At 37.8% G+C, this 17,668-nt stretch overlaps 1 protein-coding gene across 7 annotated transcripts in view; it reads left to right on the top strand.

Annotated features, from left to right (window-relative positions):
- XPOT (exportin for tRNA) overlaps positions 1–17,080 on the top strand; it is a 154,467-nt gene extending 137,387 nt beyond the window's left edge. For 4 of the 7 annotated variants that reach the window (XM_061130857.1, XM_061130851.1, XM_061130850.1 and 1 more), the window contains 6 exons: positions 5,772–5,888; positions 6,328–6,443; positions 7,147–7,194; positions 11,630–11,701; positions 14,006–14,062; positions 16,438–17,080. In XM_061130857.1, coding sequence (XP_060986840.1) covers positions 5,772–5,888; positions 6,328–6,443; positions 7,147–7,194; positions 11,630–11,701; positions 14,006–14,062; positions 16,438–16,464 — 437 coding nt within the window. In that variant the 3' untranslated portion in view covers positions 16,465–17,080. Of the gene's footprint in view, positions 1–5,771; positions 5,889–6,327; positions 6,444–7,146; positions 7,195–11,629; positions 11,702–12,632; positions 13,443–14,005; positions 14,063–16,437 lie in introns of all 7 variants that reach the window. The other 3 variants (XR_009690785.1, XR_009690782.1, XR_009690781.1) reach the window with 3 other exon arrangements.
- Positions 17,081–17,668: the final 588 nt, after the last annotated feature.

The raw sequence follows: 17,668 nt of genomic DNA, 5'->3' as shown, positions 1-17,668 counted from the left end.
TGCAGAGTTTTCCAAATTTGCTGGCATGTTGAGTACAGTACTTTTACAACATCATCTTTTAGGATTTGAAATAGCTCAACTGGAATTCCATCACCTCCACTAGCTTTGTTCTTAGTGATGCTTCCTAGGGTCTACTTGACTCCACATCCAGGATGCCTGGATCTAGTCCAGTAATCTCACCATCATGGTTATCTGGGTCATGAAGATCTTTTTTGTATAGTTCTCCTGTGTATTCTTGCCACCTCTTCTCAATATCTTCTGCTTCTGTTAGGTCCACACCATTTCTGTTCTTTATTGTGCCCATTTTTGCATGAAATGTTCCCTTGGTATCTCTAATTTTCTTGAAGAGATCTCTAGTCTTTAGAGGTTAATCTCATACCTATAATTTATTCCTCCCCACTTCCCGTTTGGTAACCATAAGATTTTTATGTCTGTGAGTCTTGTTTCTTTTTTGTAAATAAGCTCATTTGTGTCATGTTTTAGACTCCATATATAAATGGTATCATATAATACTTGTCTTTGTCTGACTCACTTTACTTAGTAGGATAATCTCTAGGTTCATCCATGTTGCTGCAGATTGAAATATTCCACTGCTTTTGATGACTGAGTGTATCCCCTTGTGTATGTAACCTACATCTTCTCTATCCATTCATCTTTCGGTGGACATTTAGGTTGCTTCCAGGTTTGGGCTTTTGTAAATAGTGCTGCTGTGAACATGTTGGGCACGTTTCTTTTCAAATTAGGGTTTCCATCTCTTCTGGGTATGTGCCCAGGAGTGGGATTGCTGGATTACATGGTGGTTCCACGTGTAGTTTTCCAAGAACCTCCGTGCCGTTCGCCATGCTGGCTGCACCGTGTACATTGCCACCGTCAGTGTAGAAGAGCTACCTTTTCTCCATACGCTCTCCAGCCTTTATTATTTGGAGACTTTTTGATGATGGCCATTCTGTGAGGCGATGACCTCATTGTAGTTTTTTTTTTTTTCTCTTGTAATTGTCATGTGCTAGTCCTTAGTCAATAGTCACATGACTATTTCTTTTTTTTTTTTTTTTTTCCAGTGGGTTTTGTCATACATTGATATGAATCAGCCATGGATTTACATGTATTCCCAATCCCGATCCCCCCTCCCACCTCCCTCTCCACCCGATTCCTCTGGGTCTTCCCAGTGCACCAGGCCGGAGCACTTGTCTCGTGCATCCCACCTGGGCTGGTGATCTGTTTCACCATAGATAGTATACATGCTGTTCTTTTGAAATATCCCACCCTCACATTCTCCCACAAAGTTCAAAAGTCTGTTGTGTATTTCTGTGTCTCTTTTTCTGTTCTGCATATAGGGTTATCGTTATCACCTTTCTAAATTCCATATACATGTGTCGGTATGCTGTAATGTTCTTTATCTTTCTGGCTTACTTCACTCTGTATAATGGGCTCCAGCTTCATCCATCTCATTAGGACTGGTTCAAATGAATTCTTTTTAATGGCTGAGTAATATTCCATGGTGTATATGTACCACAGCTTCCTTATCCATTCGTCTGCTGATGGGCATCTAGGTTGCTTCCATGTCCTGGCTATTATAAACAGTGCTGTGATGAACATTGGGGTGCACGTGTCTCTTTCAGATCTGGTTTCCTCAGTGTGTATGCCCAGAAGTGGGATTGCTGGGTCATATGGCAGTTCTATTTCCAGTTTTTTAAGAAATCTCCACACTGTTTTCCATAGCGGCTGTACTAGTTTGCATTCCCACCAACAGTGTAAGAGGGTTCCCTTTTCTCCACACCCTCTCCAGCATTTATTGCTTGTAGACTTTTGGATAGCAGCCATCCTGACTGGCGTGTAATGGTACCTCATTGTGGTTTTGATTTGCATTTCTCTAATAATGAGTGATGTTGAGCATCTTTTCATGTGTTTGTTAGCCATCTGTATGTCTTCTTTGGAGAAATGTCTGTTTAGTTCTTTGGCCCATTTTTTGATTGGGTCATTTATTTTTCTGGAATTGAGCTGCAGGAGTTGCTTGTATATTTTTGAGATTAATCCTTTGTCTGTTTCTTCATTTGCTATTATTTTCTCCCAATCTGAGGGCTGTCTTTTCACCTTACTTATAGTTTCCTTTGTAGTGCAAAAGCTTTTAAGTTTCATTAGGTCCCATTTGTTTAGTTTTGCTTTTATTTCCAATATTCTGGGAGGTGGGTCATAGAGGATCTTGCTGTGATTTATGTCGGAGAGTGTTTTGCCTATGTTCTCCTGTAGGAGTTTTATAGTTTCTGGTCTTACATTTAGATCTTTAATCCATTTTGAGTTTATTTTTGTGTATGGTGTTAGAAAGTGTTCTAGTTTCATTCTTTTACAAGTGGTTGACCAGTTTTCCCAGCACCACTTGTTAAAGAGGTTGTCTTTTTTCCATTGTATATCCTTGCCTCCTTTGTCGAAGATAAGGTGTCCATAGGTTCGTGGATTTATCTCTGGGCTTTCTATTCTGTTCCATTGATCTATATTTCTGTCTTTGTGCCAGTACCATACTGTCTTGATGACTGTGGCTTTGTAGTAGAGTCTGAAGTCAGGCAGGTTGATTCCTCCAGTTCCATTCTTCTTTCTCAAGATTACTTTGGCTATTCGAGGTTTTTTGTATTTCCATACAAATTGTAGTTTTGATTTGCATTTCTCTAATAATTAGCAATGATTAACATCTTTTTAATGTGCTTCTTGGCCATCTGTTTGTCTTTGAAGAAATGTCTATTTAGGTTTTCTGCCCAGTTTTTGATGGGGTTGTTTATTTTTTTGTTGTTGAGTAGTATGAACTGTTTGCATATTTTGGATTTAAGCCCTCATCAATCTCATAAATTGCAAATATTTTCTTCCAGTCTTGTCATTTATGATTTACTATGCTGTGCAAATGCCGATAAGTTTGTTTAGGTTCCATTTATTTTTGCTTTTATTTCTTTTGCTTTGGGAGGCTGACCTAAGAAAATGTTGCTGTGATTTATGTCAGAGAATGTTTACTTACATTCTCTTCTAGTTTGATGGTGTCATATCTTATAGTTAGGTCTTTATGAGTTTACTTTTGTATACAGCATGAGCGAATGTTCTAACTTGATTAATTAACAAGTGGCTATCTAGCTTTCTCAATGCCACTTACCAAAGAGACTGTCTTTTCCATTATATAATCGTGCCTTTGTAGAAGATTAATTAACTGTAGGTGTTTGTGGTTTTGGGTTTTTTTTGGCTTTTGTTTTGTTTCATTGATCTGTATGTTCGTTTTTGTGCCATTATCATGCTGTTTTTACTACAATAACTTTTTAGTGTTGTTGGAAGTCTGGGAGGGCTGTGCCTCCAGCTTTGTTCTTTTTGCTCAGGATTGCTTTGGCAATTCTGGGTCTTTTATGGCTCCACATAAATTTTAGGATTATTTCTTCTAATTCTTTAAAAAATGCCATGGGTAATTTGATAAGAATTGTATTAAATCCATAGGTGACTTTGGGTAGTATGGCCATTCTAACAATATTCTTCCAAACCAAAAACATGGGATATCTTTCCATTTCTTTGAATCATCTTCAATTTCTGTTATCAGTTTTTTATAGTTCTCAGCATATGGATCTTTCACCTCCTTGATAGATTTATTTATTGGTTGTTGTTTTGTTTTGTTTTTTTGACACAATCTCAAGTGTGATTTTTTTTGCTTTTTCTGATATTTCATTATTAAAGAAATGCAACAGATTTCTATATATTAGACTTGTATCCTGCTACCTTGCTGAACTCATTTATTCTAATATATTTTTTTGTGGAGTCCTTAGGGTTTTCAATATAGAATATCATGTCATTAGCCTATAATGACAGTTTTACCTCTTCCCTTCCAGTGTGGATACCACCTTTTATTTCTTTTTTTTGTCTAATTGCTGTGGCTGAGACTTCCAATACTATATTGACTAGAAGTGGTAAGAGTGAACATTGTTCTCTTGTTCCAAAATAGAGCAGGAAGGTTTTTGGCTTTTCACCATTGAGTATTAAATTCACTGTGGGTTTGTTATAAATGGCTTTTATTATGTTGAGATATACTCCCTCTGTACTACTCACTTTGGTGAGAGTTTTTATCATGAAGGGATGTTGATTTTACCAGATGCTTTTTCTGAATCTACTGAGATAATTACGTGGTTTTTGTCTTTTCTTTTGTTGGGGTGGTAATGTCACATTGATTGATTTGCATATATTGAACCATCCTTGTGACCCTGAAATAAATCCTACTTGATCATGGAGTGTGATCCTTTTTATGTGTTATTGGCTTCAGTTTGCTAATATTTTGTTGAAGATTTTTGCATCTATATTCATCAAAGATACCAGCCTATGATTTTCCTTTTTTGTAGTGTTTTGTCTGGTTTGGGTATCAGGGTGATGATGGCTTCATAGAATGACTTTGGTGGTGTTCCCTCTTCAGTCTTCTGTAAGAGTTTAAGAAAGATAGGTGTAAGTTCTTTGTCTGTTTGGTAGAATTCCCCAGTGAAGCTGAATGGTCCTGGACTTTTTTTGCAGGGAGTTTTTTTTTTTTTTAAGACAGATTCTATTTCATCTCTAATGATCAGTCTGTTGAAGTTACCTGTTTCTTCTTGATTCGGATTTGGTAGGCTGTATGTCTCTAGAAATTTTTCCATTTCTTCTAGGTTGTCCATTTTGTTGCCATATAACTGTAGTATTATAAATTTTTTTTTTTAATTTCTGCAGTGCTGGTTATTTCTTTTTCATTTTTTATTTTGTTTATTTGAGTCCTTTTCCTTCTTGATGAGACTGGCTACAGGTTTGTTGATTTTGTTTATCCCTTCCAAAAAACCATCTCTTGCTTTTATTGCCTTTTTCTATTTTTTTTTTTAAATCTCTATTTAATCTGTGTCTTCTCTCTGATATTTATTTCCTTCCTTCTGTTGACTTCAGGATTTGTTTGTTCTTTTTCTAATTCTTTTAGGTGGTATGTTACATTGTTTGAGATTTCTCTTGTTTTTTTGAGGAAGGCTTATATCACTATGAACTTCTGTCTTAAGACTGCTTTTGCTGCATCCTGTAGATTTTTGTATGGTTGTTTTTCATTATCACTTGGTTTGGTATTATTTTTTCTTTATTCTTCTTTGATTTCCTCACTGACCCATTGGTTTTTTAGTAGTATGTTGTTTCATTTCCACATAGTTTTTTTTTTTTTTTTTTTTTTCATTTTTCTTTCTGTGGTTGATCTCTAGTTTCATGCCATTGTGGTCAGAAAAGATACTTGAAATAATGTCTATCCTTTTATATTTACTGTGGCTTGGTTGTATATTCTAGTATGTATTTTATTATAGAGAATGTTCTTTGTTTGCCTAAAGCTATATTAGTTGATTCCTTTATAGTATACAACTGTGATGGCTTCTTGCCAGAATTGAATCTTACTGGCCACATTGCTTTTTTTTTTTAATTAACACATTAGTGTCTGGGGGGCTTTTGCAGAAATTTAATGCTTGTGGCCTGCAATTAGTTATGTAACTGAATATTGAATTGTCTCTGGTCAGTAAGCTATTAAAAATGGACTGCAGGGGTCCACGTAGTTAATTTTGCTATATGGAAATCCAGAGGGCAGGATAATGAGGGAATAGTAATTTTTCAGTGTTTTATACTTAAAATTTAGGAGCCAGGATAATAAAAATTGAGAGCTCTTATCAACCCTGTAAATGCTTTTGTCTTGTTACTGTATATGAAATCAGAACTTCAGATTGCCTTTCTAGTTCTTTTTCAGATTGAACTCAGGTTTTTCTCTTCAGGTGCAGAGAATGTAGAACGAGTGCTGGTTACTGTTATTCAAGGAGCAGTCGAATATCCAGATCCCATTGCTCAGAAAACATGTTTTATTATCCTTTCCAAGTTGGTAGAACTCTGGGGTAAGATAATTCTTGTTAAAAAAATCTTGGGGCTTCCCCTGGTGTCACAGTGGTAGAAGAATCCGCCTGCCAATGCAGGAGACACAGGTTTGATCCCTGATCCAGGAAGATCCCACCTGCCTTAGAGCAGCTAAGCCCATACATCACAACTATTGAGCCTGTGCTCAAGAGCCCAGGAGCTGCAACTGCTGAAGCCTGCATGCCCTAGAGCCCGTGCCTCACTAGAGAAAAGCCCACACAGCAACGAAGACCCAGCACAGTCAAAAATAAATATAATTTTTTAAAAAAATTCTTCATTCCCCAGCCTGTTTCCTAAGACAAGAGAGATGAAATGGGATCCTAGTCCTAACATAGACAGGAGCTGGGAGTTGATTTTCACTGGTGATAAATTAAATGACTTCATTATTATACAAGATGAAAATTTGAATTTTCTTAACAGGAGGTAAAGATGGACCAGTGGGATTTGCTGATTTTGTTTATAAGCACATTGTCCCCGCATGTTTCCTAGCACCTTTAAAACAAACCTTTGACCTGGCAGATGCACAAACAGTATTGGTAAGCACCTAGGAATGTCTTTAGACTTTCTTAGATCTCATGTGTTCTAACTCACAATTTCTTCCTTAATGCCAGGCCGATTATATTAGATTTCAGTGCCTTTAAAAAATAATAATAATTTCAAATTAGAATATTAGCTTAAATTTTTTTTAAACATTGATGATACCTTTTGGACCTTTTGTGAATTCTTACTAAATCTTGGTATTAAAGCTGACTATATAAAATCCAGCTCTTCCAGTTTTAATAACCAGGACTTTTTCTAGGACTGTGAAAGTGTACATGATGCAAACATTCTTTAAAGCTTGATTGACTAGTTTCCTGCCACTTGTTTCTTCTAAAACTTGTGCTTAATGTTGTTTTTTTGTTTTTTTTCTTTCTTAATCATTAAGAGAGTAACTTTCTCTTCCTCATTTGATAGTTTCCCCAAATCTCATCTTTAGAATGCTTAATGTCAAGCAGTTGCCCTTTAGTCATTTCCCTAGGACCAAGTAAAAGCTTGATTTCTTAATTATAATGCACTACATTAAGACAGCATTTTTGTATTTTTCTGTCTACCCATTTGTTCCTTTTGCCTGTCTGTTAGCATTCCTTTCTCCATCTTTTCTTTGGCAGTAAATGTTAATGAACAGTGGCGAGGGAAAGAAATGTAGGATCAGTATTTAAGAATTGACTATATTAAATTTCTTAAACTTGCTTTTCATAGGCTTTATCTGAGTGTGCGGTGACACTGAAAACAATTCATCTCAAACGGGTAAGCTTTGTACTTCCTGCCCCCTTACTTTCAGCTTGCATGTTTATTTTTTATAGTTTTAATTGAGTATGTCTTGTTCTTGAAAACTGTCTTTATGAAAATTGATTAACTTCACTTTCGACTGTCTTGGATGTGAGGGCAGGGTTGAACGAAAGTAATAGTATTCTTTATTGTCTTTCACATTCGGGATAACCAAAAAGTTAAAATGTATATTTGTTTCATTTGACAAACAATAAGAAACATTTTAACCAGAATTTCACAATCCCAGGTTTCACTACCTGGTAGGTTCTTTGCAGATTTGTCCAACTTCTTAGTGTTACAGGTTGGTTAGAGCACTTCACTACTTCAGAAGTTTGTAGTCCCCTTGTTAACCTAACAATTCGTATAAATCATAAGTGATTCTGGGCTGAATCTAGCTGGTGTGTTGTTTGCTTTATATAGTGTTTTTAACTAGTGAATTGAATGCCAGCATTTGAAAATCAGGTCCTTTTTTTTTTTTTAACAAAAATTTCTACCTCCGACTTCTCAAAGCCAGGATGCCAGCACAGGACTAGCAGTCCCACATAGCTGAAGTCATCTGGTGAACAGGAACTTCCCTCAACCACCCAAAATAAACACATGAGATTTTGTTCAGAGTCTCCGTACATCCTGCTTCCTCGTCTGAACTTGAATTTTTGATTCCAAGAGAGACTTGAAGGGTTTTCAATCCAGCATTTTCTCTACACCTATTATGTGCTAGGGAGGAAGGGCTGTGTGTTTTGGGGCTGCAAAGGTCCTGTATAAACATGAATAAAAACTGCCCCAACATATGTGGAGCTTAGAATTGGGCTTCCCTGGTAGCTCAGCTGGTAAAGAATCCGCCTGCAATGTGGGAGACCTGGGTTCAATCCCTGGGTTGGGAAGATCCCCTGGAGAAGGGAACAGCTACTCACTCCAGTATTCTGGCCTGGAGAATTCCATGGGCTATCCATGAGGTCGCAGAGAGTCAAGACACAACTAAGCAACTTTCACTTAGAATTAGGGAGACCAATACTTAAAAACTCAATTGGATGTGTTAAGTAAGTACTTTAATGGAGGTATAGTAAATTAATTCATTTGTATTCAGTGTAACATGGTGGGACTAAGGATGAATGAGCAGATCTGCCCAGGCAGTATATAAGTCAATACCAAAAGAGGGAGTGTTTTTCTGTTTTTATATAGACTGTGAAGCAAATGTGGATTCATTAGACTGACCAGGAGGAGCTGACACTCTGGGCAAAAATACTGTGGCAGGTGTAGGAAGACAGATGAGGTGTTGTAGTGTAGACTTAGTAGAAAATAATGTTATTCTCTTTAACTAAAGCATAGAGGTAGAGTAGCTAAAAACCTAATTGAGACTAGGCATGTGTTACATGTGAGAAGTTGGGAAGTCAGTAGGCAGTGATTGTAATTTAGAATAGCTAGGTAGAAAAAATGTACACAGAGCACTTAGAAACTTGGGTCAAAAGCAGTTAGAACTAAATACTGGTTTTGGAGTTCTCAGGTTGTAGTTTGTTAAGATGGAGTAGTAGGAATGAATGAGAGTTTCTAAGACCAGGACAGAAAGAACTTTGGCTAAAGCAAGAGTCAGCAGAAAGCTAGAAGTAAGACCAAAGGTGTGAAAGTTAGGGGAATGGGGGGGAGGTGGGAGGGGGTTCAGGATGGGGAACACATGTACGCCCGTGGCGGATTCAAGTCAATGTAGGCAAAACCAGTACAGCGCTGTAAAGTAAAAAAGAAAAAGTTAGGGGAATAGAGTCATGAAAGAGAAGACTGGTTAACATTGTTAGATGCTAGAGAGTCAAGGAGAATGAGGAATAACAGTAAGAATGATATTTACAATTCAGAAGTGTTTATCTTGTCCTCAGAGTTGTTATTTAGACACACACAGAATTGAATCAAGTGGAACATAATATTTGAAAATTATTTACTTCATTTTTCTATTTTCTCATTTATTTACCTGACTGATCTCCTCTTGAGGTCAAAGTTTACGTTTCCTCATTAAAAAAAACAAAAACAAAACTATACTCCATTTTTAAGTGATAACAGTGGAGCAATATGCAATGATGAGCAGTGAATGGGCAGTTAGTACAGGGAGAAGAGTAGAATAAAGAAGTGAGAAGGAAAGGAGAACTGATATGAGAAACTTGCACAAACAGTACAGTATTACCTCCTCTCAGGAGCAAGTTTCCTTAGAAGGATCATTAAATTGTGACCTGGATTGATTGGGCTAGTGGGTCAGGAGTCAACGTAGATAAGGAAACATAAAGAAAGCCTCTGATTCAGGAGCAGAACAGGAAATCCAGATATTAATGCAGGGAGAAGTACATTGAGGAGAGTTGGATTGCTTTTGTTTTGATAGCATCCTTTCGGTTGCACTAGGTTGGAGTCCTCAACATATTAAAGCATTTAAGTTAGATTCAAGTTTGAAGATGAAATTAGCAGGGATTTTGTTTGTTTGTTTTCTCAGTATTGGATTTATTGTATTTGGTTGAGGCCATTGTCTCAGCAACAGAGTGCTGTAAGAAAGCCGTTTTCAAACTGTGTCCTCAGTTCCTTTGTAGGTGTTGAGAAGGGGTGGGGATTAGGGGTAAGTTTGTGGAACTCTTCTCCCTTCCCTCTACCAAGTTTACCCTTAAAAAGCCAGATGATTATTACGAAAGTTTTTGCATCTGGAAGTACTAGCAGTTGGCAATGAAGGACAACAGTTTAAGATATCAAATGACGTGCTCTTTATTTAGTATTTCAGTTCAGTTCAGTTGCTCAGTTGTGTCCAGTTCTTTGCGACCCCATGAATCGCAGCACGCCAGGCCTCCTGTCCATCACCAACTCCCAGAGTTTACTCAAACTCATGTCCATCGAGTCAGTGATACCATCCAGCCATCTCATCCTCTGTCATCCCATTCTCCTCCTGTCCCCAGTCGCTTCCAGCATCAGGGTCTTTTCCAATGAGTCAACTCTTTGCATGAGGTGGCCAAAGTATTGGAGTTTCAGCTTCAGCATCAGTCCTTCCAATGAACACTCAGGACTGATCTCCTTCAGGATGGACTGGTTGGATCTCCTTGCAGTCCAAGGGACTCTCAAGAGTCTTCTCCAACACCACACTTCAGAAGCATCAATTTTTCGGCGCTCAGCTTTCTTTACTGTCCAACTCTCACATCCATACATGACCACTGGAAAAACCACAGCCTTGACTAGACGGAACTTTGTTGGCAAAGTAATGTCTCTGCTTTTTAATATGCTGTCTAGGTTGGTCATAACTTTCCTTCCAAGGAGTAAGCATCTTTTAGTTTCCTGGCTGCAGTCACCATCTGCAATGATTTTGGAGCCCAAAAAAATAAAGTCTGACACTGTTTCCACTGTTTCTCCATCTATCTGCCATGAAGTGATGGGACCAGATGCCATGATCTTAGTTTTCTGAGTGTTGAGCTTTAAGCCAACTTTTTCACTCTCCTCTTTCACTTTCATCAAGAGGCTTTTTAGTTCCTCTTCACTCTCTGCCATAAGGGTGGTATCATCTGCATATCTGAAGTTATTGATATTTCTCCCAGCAATCTTGATTCCAGCTTGTGCTTCTTCCAGCCCAGCGTTTCTCATGATGTACTCTGCATAGAAGTTAAATAAGCAGGGTGACAATATACAGCCTTGACGTACTCCTTTTTCCTATTTGGAACCAGTCTGTTGTTCCATGTCTGGTTCTAACTGTTGCTTCCTGACCTGCATGTAGGTTTCTCAAGAGGCAGGTCAGGTGGTCTGGTATTCCCATCTCTTTCAGAATTTTCCACAGTTTATTGTGATCCACACAGTCAAAGGCTTTGGCATTTAGTATATAGTACAGACTTAATTAACAGCAAACTGGACAAATAACCCTATCTTCCTGTGTCTTAGTTTTCTCACCTGGCTACTGAATTCCTGTTTCCTAGTTTATTGAATAGGAAGAAGGAGGTGTGCTTTTATTGCTATTATCTCCTATATAGCATTTTGTTCTTTCTTGCTGACACTTTCATTTCTAAAGATGTTGATCATCCTGGCACTGCCCACAGGCTTCCCCCAGCATGCCTGTGGTCCACTCTGGTAGACTGAACAGGAGCACCCCTCTTTGCTTTCTTTTTCAGTCCTGTGAGCCAGACTCTGGTTTTGTGATCTTCTGCATTTAGAAGAAAATTTGTTTAGCTGTTAGCACCGCATAGCACTGCATGTTAATGTGCCCTGAGTGCTGAGTGTTATTTTAGCAGCTTTGTGTTTGTTAACTCTTCCAGTCCCCGCTGAGGCTCAGGGAGATTAGGTAACCTACCCAAGTTACTAGCAGTTAGCCGGAGCCAGGCTTCAAAGCAGTCTGGCTTCAGAATCTGTGTTCTCAATCACAATGCCATATTGTGTTTTAAGTATTCATACATTGTTCCAATTTAATTTTCAGGGCCCAGAATGTGTTCAGTATCTTCAACAGGAATACCTGCCTTCCTTGCAAGTAGCTCCAGAGATAATTCAGGTAAGAGCTGTTGTAGCAGATTTTCCTCTTAATCTTAATTAAAGAAGTTGTTGTTTAGTTCCTAAGTCATGTCCGATTCTTTGTGATCCCATGGATTGGAGCCCATAAGGCTCCTCTCCATGGGATTTCCCAAGCAAGAATACTGGAGTGGGTTGCCATTTCCTTCTCCAAGGGATCTTCCCAACTCAGGGATTGAACCTGCATCTCCTGCTTGGCAGGTGGATTCTTTACCACTGAGCCACTGTAATTCAATTTAAATTTTGACTGGAGAAAGCCAAACCTGGAAGTTCCCTGGTGGTCCAGTGGTTAAGACTTCACCTTCCGGTGCAGGGGGTACAGGTTCCATCCCTGGTCAGGGAGCTAAGATCCCACATACCTCTTGGCCAAAAGACCAAAACATAATCATTATTGTAACAAAATCAATAAAGAGGCTTTAAAAGAAAAAAGAAAGCCAGAACTATTACATTCACCTTGACTTAATACACATAGGATAGCCAAAGTCCAAACATCAGAGGGCCTGTGAAATTGAATGGGAAAAAAAAACTTTTTTTTTTTTTTTTTTCAGTCTAACAAATCTAACTTCCTACCATTGTGTAGGTAACAGATCATAGTAGTATTCACATTGCCTGTGATTTTGTCACTTATAGGAATCACAGATATTTTTATATCACATTACATTGTTCCAGAGATCTTGAAATAGCCACTAGACCTTGTTATCTAAGTCAGTAAGTCTTATTCTGCCACACATCACAAATATATTTCATAAGCATAATTCATTATCATTAGTTTCCTTTGTAACCCCATGTATTTTAAGAGTATTTTTTAAAACATTCTGAAAGTGGTCTAATAGGCTCCCCCAGTCTGCCAGAGGGGACTGTGGCATACAAATGCGTGGTCTGAAAGTTTGTGTCCGGTGGTTAATTTTACACAGGCCAAGCTCACCTGTGCTTAGCTTGTGAATTTGAAATCATATTTTGAGGTAAGTGGCACATCATTTTTATGATGGCATTCAGTTGTTTTCTGAGCATCTAGTTATCCAGACCTCTTGTGCAGTAGCACATAGTTCTAACGAGCTATCAGAGTCCCGATTGAAACTCGAGTTAGGATCTCTTGTGTAGATTCTAAGGATTGTTTCTTCATCAATAGTATTTTATAATGCTGTTTGTAAGAGGCACTGGAAAAACTGAGTGAAAGATAGACCTCACATAAGAGTGCTCACAAAATTCATTTTTAATGAATTTATGATCTCTAGTTTTATGACATATCTTTAACTTGGATATTAATTTTCTCACTTACCATTTGTTAGATAAGTAAATTAATATTTTATAAAAACTATGTTACTAATTACTTATGATCTTAATGCATCAGAAACAGAAGTATACCATTCAATTTTGAATAGCTCAAATAGTTTCCTATTCCTAAACAAAGCTATATATATATATATATATTTCTGTCTAATAATTTGCTTGTAAAAGATAATGATTCCCAGTTTTCCTTTTCTCGTATGCCATCTGACTGCGCCTCTTGCACAGCTCTATTGGAGAGAATTTTCTCTTTCTCATTTGCTCTGGCTCCTCACAGTTACCCTTTTGCTAGATGAGAGCAGCTATAACCATGTAATCTCTGTCCCACTCGCCCTTCTGAGGCAAGAGTCAGTCTGCCCCAGAACAGCTGTGTTCTCTAGAGTGAAAACAGCCTGGCTGAAAAGCATTACCTTTGGAAATGTCATATAACCTTTTTGGTAAGGAACTGTTCAGGTTAATTTTGATAAATTATAATATGAATACTGGAGGTGTGAAGCAACCTGAATGTCTGTTGACGGGTGAATGGATAAGACAAGTGTGGTGTATACATAGAACGGATATGGTTCAGCCTTTAAAACAAAAAGGGAAATTTTGTCGTATGCTACAACATGGATAACCTTGAGGACACTACGCTAAATGAAATAAGCCAATCACAAAAACAGATACCACATTATTCCACTTAAATGAAGTATCTGAAGTGGTCAAACTCTTAGAAACAGAAGGTAGAATGTTGGTGGCCAGGGGGTGGGGGCTGGAGAGGAAGGGGGAGCGGGGATTTGTTCAATGGATGTGGAGTTTTAGTTTTGCAAGATGAAAAATTCTTGAGATCTGGTGCATGACAGTGCATATAGTTAGCAGTGCTGTACTATATATGTGGTTAAGATGGTCAGTTTTATGATTTTATTATCACAATTTTAAAAGAATATTGTGGTTTTGAATTTTGATGAGTTTAATACAAATGACTCATTCTTTTACCTCTCCTCCCCTCCTGGCCCCTCAGGAGTTTTGTCAAGCCCTTCAGCAGCCTGATGCTAAAGTTTTTAAAAACTACTTAAAGGTAGGTATTTGGAAAATGTACGTATCTTCATACAATTAGGGGATGTTTCAGAGCCAGTACATACTGCAGCATACTGTGTCATACTGTAGTTTGACCAACAGTTACATAGTTACATATTTGGGAATCTCTGCTCTAAAACCTGCTTCTAAGAATCCACAATCAGTAGCTATTACTACACTTCAGTTTTATGTGAAAGCCCTTTCAGCTGAGCTCCTACAAAAGGTTAAAGGAAGTTAGATAAGCACACTGAATTGTATATGCCTGACCATGGTGATAGGAAAATCTCATTTCCTTTTACAGTTTTGTGATGTAACTAAATAGGAACTAGAGAATTGGGAGAACAAGTAATATTTAAGAACAGCTGCCCATATAGAGTTGAAAGTAAGGAACTAAAAAAAAACACAAGTATGAGTTACTTGGTTATATCCTATCTTGCAACTTTTGAATTTGCAAAATGGACAAAAAGTAGAATCCTCAGATTTGGCCACTAAGGCTCTTTTTACATTCATAAAACCACTGAATTAACCAAACCAACCTCCAAGTATTTACTTGGTATTCATTTTTACAGTTAAGTCCATGAAACAGCTGTCTTGCGCTCACCCAGCTAGTCACTCAGTCAGTACTCTGACTGCCTTGTTACGTGACACATACTCTCCTAACTGCTGCAGACACTGGTATGAGTGACTTTCCCTGCCCACAAGGAGCTCATGGTCCGGAATTAAAGTTATAGTGTGACAGCTTGAGGAACTGTTCTTTACTTTTTTAATTATCTTCAACAAATTTCAGGGTAAAGCATGTGCTAAATTTCTTAGTGATAAGTAACTTAATGGCTCCCTGGTCCTTTGGCCAAAGGCATTCAAGTCAAGGGATGTCGCTGTGTGCTATCCTTCAACTTTGGTTCTCCCATCTTCCCTTGCCAGTTTTTCCCCTAGTAATAGTTTGTCACCTTAAACTGACCAAAGAGTTTGTGAGAAGAGAGTTATCATTGGGAACCCTCCCCTTTCCCAATTCCCCATAAAAGCAAAGTACCTGTGAAAGTAACCTCTGTTAAGTAACTGATCATCACACTGGATTAAAGGACTAAAAATAAATTGTAACTCTCTGTTAGAGGTATCTATTCCAGCAGGTCTAGGTACATTGTAGGAGGCTTGTGCTCCAAGTATACTCATCCCAACAGCATTTATAAAGTCTTCCTCCCAAGCGCAACTTCTCTATGGCGTTATTCTTCTAGTTGGAAAAAAAAATGAAGTTCCTTCTTTTGAGCCTCCTCTGTTCCTGTCTGATTAATCCTTAGATCTTGTTGACTGTCTCCTCCTCGCTGTCTCAGTTGTTTTCTGTCTCCCCTGCTCCCACTCGGGTGTAGGCTTCTGTTCTCACTCTGATTTCCCTTCCCTTGTTCTGTCCAAGCTGATCCATTTGAAAACATTGAACAGTTTTCTGAAATTCATTCCTTTTCTTCATGATCTTCATAGGCTTTAACTGTTGACTAAACAGTAACATATTCTTTAATTTGGCATTTAGGTGCTTTTTTTTTTTTTTCCAGCTTCTGAGCTCAGACTACCTTTTTGTTTTCTCTTGCAGGAATATCCCTTACTATTCCTACTGTTCTTCAAATATTCGCCCTTGTTAGCACTCTTCTCCTTTAGGAATTCTACCCATTCTTCAAGGCTAATCTTAATCGTGGCCTCTATATAAGGCTATCTTTTGCTTATATAGTGATGATTCTTTTCTCTCCACTTAGTCAATAAATAGTTAATAATTGTTACGTGAATGTCTGATCTACTAGGTGTTAGAGATATAATGACGAATGTGGTCCTTATCCATAATGAGTTTACTGCCTTCTATTTACTCTTTCTGGTGCTTACTTAACAGGAACCCAACTACAGAAGGGAGTAATAATGAGCCAGTGCTTAGCACAGCCTCTAGCCTACACATTCATAGTCTTAGATGTTAAATTGGAAGTATTTTTTTTATAATCAAAGAAATAAATAGTTAAGGGATAACGCCTGCTATCTTTAGCTTTGACTTGTTTCTTCCTCAAAGTTTAATTTCCTGGCACTGACTTTGACAGTAGTGCCAGTCAGCAAACCATGGTCAAGAGCGTGTATTCCTCTCGCTGCTTGACTCTCACAGCACTGGAGGTAGCACCATACTTTCACCAGTTTCCCAATTGAGTAATGGCAACATTAGTTATCTCTAGACTTTGCCAAGTTGTCCAGAAGAGAAAGTTTTTGTCTTGTATTATGTGTGGATTTATGGAGTATATGAAATGTTTTAGAAGACTGGCTAGCACCCAGTAACATGGAGCCCTTCTTCAGGTAAAAGGTGATAATCATATGGCATCAGTACTAATTGAACTAATACTTTCTTTACAGGTGTTCTTCCAGAGAGCAAAGCCCTGAGGACTAGATCTCCCCGTGCCTACTTCATGATCAGGAATTCCAGTTAATAATTTATAAAGAAACAATTTTTTGTGTGCCGTTCACACTGGTCTTTTTAACATTGCTTTGAGCTTATTGCAGTATATGTATTGGGATTTTTTTCTGTAAAATGGGTGTAATTTTCCCTAAATTACAGGTATGTGACAACATAGAGAAGTTGCATGCCAATTAAATCGTTCTATATAAAAAGGCTGTTGTAAGATACAGCAGAGTTATCCTAGTACCTTTTTTTTTAACTTGAAACTTTTAAGTCCTTTATAAAGACCATAGCAAGAAAGCAGTGTACTTCTTTTTCATTACTGAATATAAAATGTTTGAAAATTTAAATTTTTGTTTTATGTGTGCAGACTCATAAACTGTTTCATTTATGTGTGCAGACTCATAAAAAAGTGGGGGGAATAAAATCAAAATTAACTTTTTTGTAGATAGCTATTACATTTCCTTAAACTGTTTCAATGCCAATGTGTATTCTACAAAACAGAATGGTTTCATAAATTAACTGATTGAAGAGTAGGTGCTGGTGTTATACATTTTTTATAAAAAAAAAAAGCAAATAAATTTTACGTAGTGAAATACATCAAGTCTTTTGGAGTTATTTTAAATACTAGAGCCTTATTTTTCCATCTCTCCCTGATTTTCCATTTAAGGGACTGCACATACTGTATGAGTGTCTGGATGATTTAATTATGCTCCTAAAAGAGTATATCCTACTTTGTTCTATTAAACAATTTAGAATCTTTTTTCAAGTGCACTACAAAAAGCCTGTGTGCATATGTTGATAGAATTAAAAATCTAATATTTTCCCTCTTAACTGGATTTACTTAGGGTACAATATACCTGTGTATTTACAATGCTTGTAAGTAGTAGCTGCCGGTTTAGTTCCCCTGCCTTGCCCCATTTTTATTCATAACTATGCAAGAAACCTTCCCTGGTGGCTCAGACAGGAAAGAATCTGCCTGCAGTTTGGGAGACCTGGGTTCAATCCCTGGGTCGGGAAGAATTCCTGGAGAAGGGAGTTGCTACCCACTCCAGTATTCTTGCCTGGAGAATTCCATGGACAGAGGAGCCTGGTGGGCTACAAGGAGTCGGACACAACTGAGCGACTAACACTTTCACTTTCATGCAAGAAACCAAGATGATAAGACCAGTAGTACTATTGGAAAAT

This window comes from Dama dama, chromosome 3 (genome assembly GCF_033118175.1).
Source record: "Dama dama isolate Ldn47 chromosome 3, ASM3311817v1, whole genome shotgun sequence".
Classification (NCBI taxonomy): domain Eukaryota; kingdom Metazoa; phylum Chordata; class Mammalia; order Artiodactyla; family Cervidae; genus Dama; species Dama dama.
This window is presented reverse-complemented; position numbering and strand designations above follow the sequence as displayed.